The sequence below is a fragment of the Armigeres subalbatus genome, chromosome 1, assembly GCF_024139115.2.
Source record: "Armigeres subalbatus isolate Guangzhou_Male chromosome 1, GZ_Asu_2, whole genome shotgun sequence".
Classification (NCBI taxonomy): domain Eukaryota; kingdom Metazoa; phylum Arthropoda; class Insecta; order Diptera; family Culicidae; genus Armigeres; species Armigeres subalbatus.
This window is the reverse complement of record NC_085139.1, coordinates 284,599,004-284,608,108: the sequence shown is the minus strand read 5'-3', so window position 1 is coordinate 284,608,108 and position 9,105 is coordinate 284,599,004. Positions and strand designations below refer to the sequence as shown.

General features: G+C 47.4%; 1 protein-coding gene across 1 annotated transcript; it reads left to right on the top strand.

The window, feature by feature from the left end:
- Positions 1 to 6,289: 6,289 nt before the first annotated feature.
- LOC134207395 (uncharacterized) lies at positions 6,290 to 8,612 on the top strand. Its single transcript, XM_062683119.1, has 2 exons — positions 6,290 to 6,324; positions 6,596 to 8,612. The coding sequence occupies exons 1-2, from the start codon at positions 6,290 to 6,292 to the stop codon at positions 8,610 to 8,612; spliced, it is 2,052 nt and encodes a 683-aa protein (XP_062539103.1).
- The last annotated feature ends 493 nt before the right edge of the window (positions 8,613 to 9,105 follow it).

Here is a 9,105-nt window from a genome sequence, read left to right as displayed (position 1 = left end):
CACGGAACAGGCTGGGGGGAACTGTACGACGACAACCGTTCAACAATGATATACGACCTCTGTGATGACTTCAATATGTCAATTTTGAATACAGGAGAAGTTACACGAGTGGCTCCTCCAACAATAGATAGCCGTTTAGATCTTTCCATTTGTTCGAGATCATTATCGTTGGACTGTACTAGAAAGGGGGTCCAAGATCCCCATGGTAGTGATCATTTGCCAATCGAAGTCTCGATTTCCAATGGACGTAATCAATCTGTTTCTATTGACCTCTCATATGACCTCACGAAGCACATCGATTGGGGAAAATATGCGGAGGCCATCATTTATGGCTGTAACGAACGACGAGAAACCAGCACCCCGGTGCGACAGGGTTACTCGATCGGCCAGAAATAGGAGACCACAGTAGACGATAAACGTAACGAACGAATGTCATGCGCTATCAATTGATTGTATTTTTTATCTACCTATATACGTACACATATCAATACAGGCAGTTGGATCAAATTGAGTCTTAAAGCTAGAACAATATTTTTCTTAAATCTAGTTAATTAAAGTCTAAAGCTAATTGTTGATCCTAAGTTGGACGGTTAACACTGGACACACTAAAATTGGACTAGAAATGTAAGTTAAAATGATGAAATTAAACCTTGAATTCTAAATAATAATTTAATAAATTTGCAGCTAAAAAGCTGACTCATGCAACATGCAAACACGAGTCGTGCTGTAAGACGTCCGAAAACTTTCAGTTGTTGCTCCATCCAACAAACTTTTTAGATTTCTAACCGTGAAATCTAACGAGATGTCACGCTCTGGAAATATTCCAGCCTCCGGGGCACCGACGGAGCTGCAGTTGTCAAGTGATGCGTATTCCCAGCAGGCAATTGAACCTAACCACAACATAGCCGCACACCCGGGAGGCAGTACTATCGATGTAGCGACTTTGCCTACTGCAGCAACTGTTACCCGTTCAAGACGAAGTCGATCGTCGAAAACAAGTTCTCGAGCATTGCGCGCCTCTTTGGACCTCCAGCGGCTCGAAGAGGAAAAACGTCTGGAGAAAGAGTTCATCGGTAGAAAGTACGCGATTTTGCAAGCCCAGCTTGACGAGGATGGAGAAGGCAGCAGCAGTAGCAGCAAGACACATCGTTCACACGGCAGTTCACAGAGAACCCACGACTGGGTACAGAGCCAGCTAGTCCCGACTACAAGCACCACCGGACCAAAAATCATTCCCGTGAGTACTGAGTCCCGGACCGGCACTAAACCCATGGGCGTTCCAGTGATTCCAGTGACAACCAGTGCAGCCACTGCGAACGAATCGGTTGCGCTCGATGTGCTTTTCATTCCTTCCAATACCAACCTGGTTAGCCAAGCCGCGCCGATCGAAGAGCCAAGCAGCATCGTCACTTTCGAGCCGACACGTCGTCGATTAGCACATCTACATAATCATAATGCGTGCACAAGTGCGGATACTACGAACGACTGTGCTGGAGCGACAGGTGGATGCATAACTTATTCGACGGATCATCATGCGTTCCCGACGACGGTGAATTTTTCTATTTCGCCGACGCGCACACCGGAGACTTTGATGAAGCAGTTACGTGATCTTCAAATGCAATGTGACAGCCTGCAGGAGCAGTTGGCGGCGACGATAACCCGTCAAATTGAGGAAGTGAAACGACAACCGAGCGGAATTCGGCATCCTTTGCAATCAGTTCCATCAAGTGCCGGGATTTCGGCGAAAGTTCCCATGCCAGCGCGCAACGCGGCCTACGAGTTGCCGGTCAGCATTGGTAACGACAAGGTTTCCAGTTCGGTAAGTCAAACGTGCTCCAAGTTTATTCCGACGATTGCTTCCCAATCCAATATGATGAACCTGCTTGAACCATTGCCGTCAATCAGAGCTGCTGACAAAATAAATAAAACACCCCCTCCGGTGATCGAACCATGTTTACTCCCCCCGCTTCTGCCATTCGTTCCGGCGCATATGAGTACACCCCAAGCTCATTCAACTCCCCCCTCCGTGCATACTGTTTCCTCCCGAATTTATCCGATCGTGTCACCGTTGGTTCCCACGTCTGCCCCGATCGCTACTGGCCCATCTGCTGTCCATGACATTATCCCGCGGCAGCTATTCGGTGGTCCCAGCTCACAGCAACTCGCTGCCAGACAAGTCGTGCCCAGAGAGCTACCTGCTTTCTCCGGAGACCCAGTTGAGTGGCCGTTGTTCCTGAGCTGCTATCAAAATTCTACCGACATGTGTGGCTATTCAGAAGGAGAAAATCTGATGCGGTTGCAGCGTTGCCTGAGGGGAAATGCCTTGGAGGCGGTTCGAAGCCATCTGATGCATCCATCATCTGTTCCGTTAATCATTTCCACCCTGAAAACGCTGTATGGACGTTCGGAGCAAATAATCGGATCATTACTCGCCAAGGTACGATCTACACAAACTCCAAAACCGGAAAATTTGGAAAGTCTGATCAGTTTTGGTTGTAACGTTTTACGTTTTTGCAATCAATTTGTGATTAAGTCAAAATAAGAATTTATGACGTTTTTCTCTTTTTAAGTAAAATCATAAATTAAAGTTATTTGGAATTAATCAAATAGTGAAACATTACATTACGTAAATAGTTGCAAACCGGACGAAAAGAAATTTGAATTTTTATTTGTATGTCGATTACGAGGTTTGTGTCTTGACTAAATTATTATCCAAATAGAAATTGACCATGTACTGTTGTAGTGTTCTCATGTGCTCGTTTTTTATCGACTCACCGAAGGCGCGCACTCTTTGTCGCCATTTCAAATTTATTTGGCGCAAATTTAAAATAATTGACGACTTTTCAAAAGGATAAGTTTCTTTATAAAATTCAGACAAGAACTCGATCATTTCGCTAAGTGAACGGCTGGTGATCAGAAGTGTTTGCGAGTAGATTACAAAGTTTTTCATTATTTAAAGTTGATTTTGGCTAGTTTGACTAAAAGGTAAAGTGTGATTGGAGTGAATTGTTCTGTGTCTATTTTAATCAAATTTCTAAAATTAACAGTTAACGTAGCAGACGTCATTAGGACGTGTTTTTTGAATTCCGCGAACACCGAGTTAGTTAAGTGAAACGTACAAAAAGGTAAAACGAATTTTAATGTTTAATGTAAAGTTTTTTTTAATGAAACGAATTCGCGTTGGACTTTCCAGCGCATTGCGCTTTTTGGTACGGGCTGGAATTTGTGTATTCGACCGGAGTCGGGTACGGGAATACGTGTGGCGTCTACAGGGCCCGCCATTTCGTCCAACGGACATCGAGAGCTCGAGCGTGCGTTAAGGCCCGCCTGCAAAGGTAGTTAAACGGAGGAGGAGTGAAGTCGCTCGTCTAAAAGCGAAGACTCGGCGGTCGCCAATCAACCGTCGAAGGTAAGATCCCCAAGCCAATTCCCGTGGATCATTCCCGAGAGTGCGGTCCCCGTACGTCGTCAATAATCGTACGCTGGACCGAACCCGAACCGACGGTTAGTAGTCTTCCTTTTAGTCCTCGCTCGGTGAACCGGAAAGGTACGCGAAGCCGGGTCGTTAGGGAAAGGAAGCTACTAGCTTGAGGGAACGGTTATTCCGGACCACTCTCGATTCCGAAATCGGAAGCCTTCCGTCCAGCCGCCACTTCCTCGGCATCTTTAGTTTCGACCATACCGTTCGAGCTCGATCTCAATCGCTGCGCACCAAACTGCAGCCCTGTGGTAACGCCAATCGGCCGCCATCGCCACAGCCTGGTAGGAGGACATCGTCGCCATCTTCCCGCCAAGTAATTTGAAGAAGTTAGCTTGAGTTTTAGTTGTATTGCGTTTCACGGGGCTGGGAAAATTTACTCCCATTGCGTTTGCCGTGGCTACAGTTTAAAGTTGTCTTCGAAAGTTGCTTTCCGTTCTTTTCAGTGGGTTGAGCGAGTTCAGATAGGTGGGAAGTGGGGAAAGAATATTAAGCGTAAGTAATTTTGGAGCCAGCGACCGTTCGAGAGTCCCCAGAGGTAAAGGGTCTGTAAAAGTCGGGCAAATAGGGAACATGACCGGTGGTCTCTCTTCGAGAGTGGCGCTTAAGCCACCGTGTTTAAAATCACCTCGAAACCATTCGCGAACGGTGACATGGTCTGGCATGCAAAAACCTTTGTAGCCATCTCGAAGCTGCAGGTCTTCAAGATCATCTTTCGAACCCCTTACTGCTTCAGGAGCTGGTAAGCAAGCTTCCAGCTACACTCAAGCTTAACTGGTCACTTTTCAAGCGTCAGCACCTCATCGTCGACCTGACCACATTCGGGTCTTATATGGAACAGATCGTGACAGCCGCAAGCGATGTGACTTTTTCGAATGAGGTAGAAGGACATCGAAGCAAGCAGGAGAAACAGAAGACGAAGGAGAAGATGTACGTGAACACACACGCTGCAGAGGAGGAAAGAGTGTACACTGCGCCCAATAGTGATCGTCAGGCGAGGCAACAGAAGCCGTGTGTCGCATGCCAGAAAATGGGCCACAAGATCAAGGATTGTCATGCCTTTCACAAGCTGAGTCTCGGTGATCGTTGGAAAATTGTTCAGGAGAAATATTTGTGTCGTCGTTGCCTAGGTTCCCACGGGAAGTTCCCATGTAAAGCGAACAATTGCGGACAAAACGGATGCGAAGAACGTCATCACAAACTTCTTCATCCTGGGAATCCACAGTCAGCTAAACCGATCGATCCTATGAAAACCACGAGCACAGTCACTGTTCATCGTCAGCTCAAGCAGGCGGTTTTGTTCCGCATTGTGCCGGTATCTCTACATGGAAACGGCAAAACAATTCGAACGTTTGCCTTTCTCGATGACGGTTCTTCCAGGACGTTGTTGGAATCGAAGATTGCTGAGAAATTTGGAGTGATCGGTGACGTAAACCCGCTCTGTTTGCAGTGTGCAAGTGGTATCGAACGTGTGGAGAGTGAATTCCAGTTTATCAAGTTGCAGATTTCGGAAGAACCAAATTCTTTGCGGCTTGAACTGAAAAAATCTTAATCTTCCAGTACAATCGCTGAATTTCAGTGAACTTTGCAAAGAGTTCTCGTACCTTCGAGGTCTTCCAATCCGTAGTTACGTTAACGCTGTTCCCACAATTGTAATCGGTTTGGACAATTCGTTCGTCATGGCGACACAAAAAAGCAGGGAAGGAGCCAAGGGAAACCCAATCGCTGCTAAGACCAGGCTGGGATGGGTGGTGTACGGAACAACGTCTGCTGCAAACGTACCGTCGACACATCAGCTGTTTCATATTTCCGCACGTTCTCCCGATCAAAAGCTGCATGAACTAGTAAAGGAGTTTTTCTCGATGGAAGTGTTGGTGCTACAGCCTCTGCTATTGAAAGTGAGGATGACAAACGTGCCAAGCGAATTTTGGAAGCCACTACTGTGCGAACACCATCTGGAAGGTTCCAGACAGGCTTGCTGTGGAAATATGACTGTGTTAATTTTCCAAACAGCAAAAATCGATTTCGCTTCCTTGAACGACGTTTAGCAAAGAAACCGGAGCTGCAGGACATCGTGAGAACCCAGATCATCGAGTACCAGGCTAAAGGGTATGCTCATAAGGCAAATTCAGTGGAGTTGGCCAGCTTTGATCCCAAACGGACGTGGTTCCTGCCATTGAACGTCGTAACGAACCCGAGAAAGCCAAACAAGGTGCGGTTGGTGTGGGATGCAGCGGCTAAGGTCCAAGGCCAATCATTCAACTCTGTTCTTCTTGCTGGCCCGGATCTTCTCGCATCTCTTCCCGCAGTCTTAAGCTCGTTTCGTCAATTTGAGGTAGCAATCAGCGCCGATATATGCGAAATGTTCCATCAGATCCTTATCCGACCAGAAGACCGTTCCGCTCAATTGTTTTATGGCGCGACAATCCATCTCAACCGTTCGACGTGTTCGTGATGAACGTTGCTACTTTTGGCTCCACATGCTCGCCTTCTGCAGCCCAATTTATTAAAAATCGGAATGCCGATGAGTTCTCCGAACAGTTTCCACGAGCGGCGGAAGCAATTAAGAAGTATCATTACGTGGACGATTTCCTGTGCAGCGTACATACAGAAGAAGAAGCCATTGAGCTGGCAGAGCAAGTCAAGCTGATACACTCCAAGGCGGGGTTCACCATTAGAAACTGGCTGTCCAATTCGTTCGAAGTCTTAACACGAATCGGGGAGCAACAAACGGAATCTCCGAAGAAAAGTTAATCGACAAGTCGGCTGCCTATGAACGTATTCTTGGTATGACGTGGAGGCCAGACCTAGATGTGTTCGTCTTCCAAGGCGTATTCAAGGACGAGGTACAGAAGCTCCTACATGATGGTGCTGTTCCAACGAAGAGAGAAGTTCTGCGCGTCGTAATGAGTATCTTCGATCCCATTGGGCTGGTTGCCGTTTTTGTTGTTCACGGGAAAGTACTCGTGCAGCATATCTGGCGTTCGGGAATTGGCTGGACGAAGAAGCCTTCGCGGCGGTAGCGTATTTTAGAATCGTGGAAGGAACAAAAGTTCGTTGCTCTCTGGTGTCGGCGAAAACGAAGGTAGCGCCTTTAAAGCTCCTGTCCATTCCCAGGCTAGAATTATCAGCAGCCGTTCTTGGAGCCAGGCTGTCGAAATCCGTGGTGGAGAACCACACACTTCTCATCAATCGCAAAGTATTTTGGAGTGATTCTTGTACGTTCCTTTCTTGGTTGCGGTCGGACCCTCGCAAGTATCGCCAGTTCGTTGCCTTCAGGCTGACGGAAATCCACGATCTTACACAGGTTGATGAGTGGCGCTGGGTACCATCCCGTTCAAACGTTGCCGACGAAGCCACCAAATGGGGCAAAGGACCGAATATCGCCTCCGACAGTCGGTGGTTCCAAGCTCCAGAGTTCCTGTACCAAAATCCCGAAAAGTGGCCCAAGCAATCACCGAAAATACCTGAGACAGAAGAGGAGCTTCGCCCGCTTCACCTGCACCAAGGCGTCCTCGGAGATAAACTGGTGCAGTTTGGAAGATTCTCAAAATGGGAACGTCTCGTTCGTGCGGTGGCCTACGTTCACCGATTCATCAACAACCTCCGCTGTAGAATTGAGAAGCAAGCACCAGATATAACGGAGTGGCTGAACCGGGACGAAATGCTCAAAGCTGAGTCCACTATTTTCAAGCAGATCCAAGCAGAATCCTACGGAGATGAGCTCACTATCCTCAAGAAAAATCGAAAGCTGCCCGCTGGAGAACAGTTGAAAATCGAGAAGGCTAGCAGGATGTACAAACTTTCCCCTTTTTTGGACGAACAGGAAGTCATACGGATGGATGGTCGAATTTCAAGCGCACAGCAGGTTTCGTTCGACTTCAAGTTTCCCGTGATCCTGCCGAAAGGACACGGTGGAACTAAGCTCATCGTTGACTGGTATCATCGCCAATTCAAACATTGCAACGGCGAAACTGCGGTGAATGAAAAGTATCACATTTCAGAGTTAAGAGTTACGCTCAAGCAAGCTGGAAAGCAGTGTCAGTGGTGTAAAATCTACAAAGCAATTCCCAGTGTCCCGAGAATGGCTCCATTGCCGCAGGCTAGAACGGTGTCCCACGTTCGACCGTTCACCTACGTTGGCGTGGACTACTTCGGGCCGATGTTGATCAAGCAGGGACGCAGCGGGGTGAAGCGATGGGTTTCACTATTCACCTGCCTGACCATTCGAGCGGTGCATCTGGAGGTGGTTCATAGTCTGACGACGGAGTCCTGCAAGATGGCGGTTAGGCGATTCATCGCACGGAGGGGGGCTCCAAGGGAGATCTTCAGCGATCGGGGAACAAACTTCGTGGGAGCAAGCCGTGATCTGAAGGAAGAGCTGAAGAAAATCAATGACAACCTCGCCAGCACGTTCACCAATACGGACACGCAGTGGCGTTTTAATCCTCCATCGACGCCGCACATGGGGGGGTCTTGGGAACGCATGGTTCGGTCGGTCACAAGCGCGCTGGCATCAATTTCCACCGGAGGCAAGCCGGACGATGAAACTCTTCGTACATTTCTGATCGAGGCTGAGTCGATAGTGAACTCGAGGCCACTAACTTATTTGCCAATCGATTCCGAAGAACAAAAAGCACTTACCCCTAATTGCTTTCTAATGCTGAGTACTAGCGGAGTAAAGCACCCTGCTGGAGAACCAATCGTTGAACGTGCAGGGGCGCGCTGCAACTGGGACCTGTGTAAACGACTGCTGGACACGTTCTGGGGTCGCTGGGTCAAGGAGTACCTCCCTACGATCACCAAGCGTACGAAGTGGTTCAAGGATTACAAGCCCGTTGAAGTTGGAGACTTAGTGGTAGTAGTCGAAGATCGAGTTCGTAACGGATGGCTGAGAGGGCGTGTGCTACGTGTATTTCCAGGACGTGACGGGCGCGTCCGGAATGCTGAAGTGGAGACAGCCAGTGCAGGAGTGGTCGTTCGTTCAGTCGCCAAGCTGGCTGTTCTGAAGATCGGTGGTACCGCTGAAGCAGACTTCGAGCAATACGGGCGGGGGGTTGTTACGAACGACGAGAAACCAGCACCCCGGTGCGACAGGGTTACTCGATCGGCCAGAAATAGGAGACCACAGTAGACGATAAACGTAACGAACGAATGTCATGCGCTATCAATTGATTGTATTTTCTATCTACCTATATACGTACACATATCAATACAGGCAGTTGGATCAAATTGAGTCTTAAAGCTAGAACAATATTTTTCTTAAATCTAGTTAATTAAAGTCTAAAGCTAATTGTTGATCCTAAGTTGGACGGTTAACACTTATTTATTTATTTCGTCAAACATAATGTAGACTACATTAAAAAACTTATAACTTTGTTCTATTGTAACTAATGTTCCTAAAATATTTTCTTAGGCTCATACGAGGCATGGCTAAATCAATTGCTTCACAATACTGATTGTAAACAGACATCATTTGATTCATTGGACTAAATTTTGCATAATTTGTTCGATGATGACAGGTGGCAAACAAGTTTCGATTTCTCAATTGCCGAGTAGGAGTGTAAAAATTTAAACAAGACAATAGTTTAGTGGAGTCAATGCGGTGCGAAACAATAACATTCACA

Bases quoted from the DNA above. Each gene is read 5' to 3' on its own strand.
- LOC134207395 (XM_062683119.1), top strand. From the start codon at position 6,290: ATGTGTTCGTCTTCCAAGGCGTATTCAAGGACGAG. The intron at 6,325-6,595 runs GTACAGAAGCTC...GTCCATTCCCAG, and splicing joins AAGGCGTATTCAAGGACGAG to GCTAGAATTATCAGCAGCCG.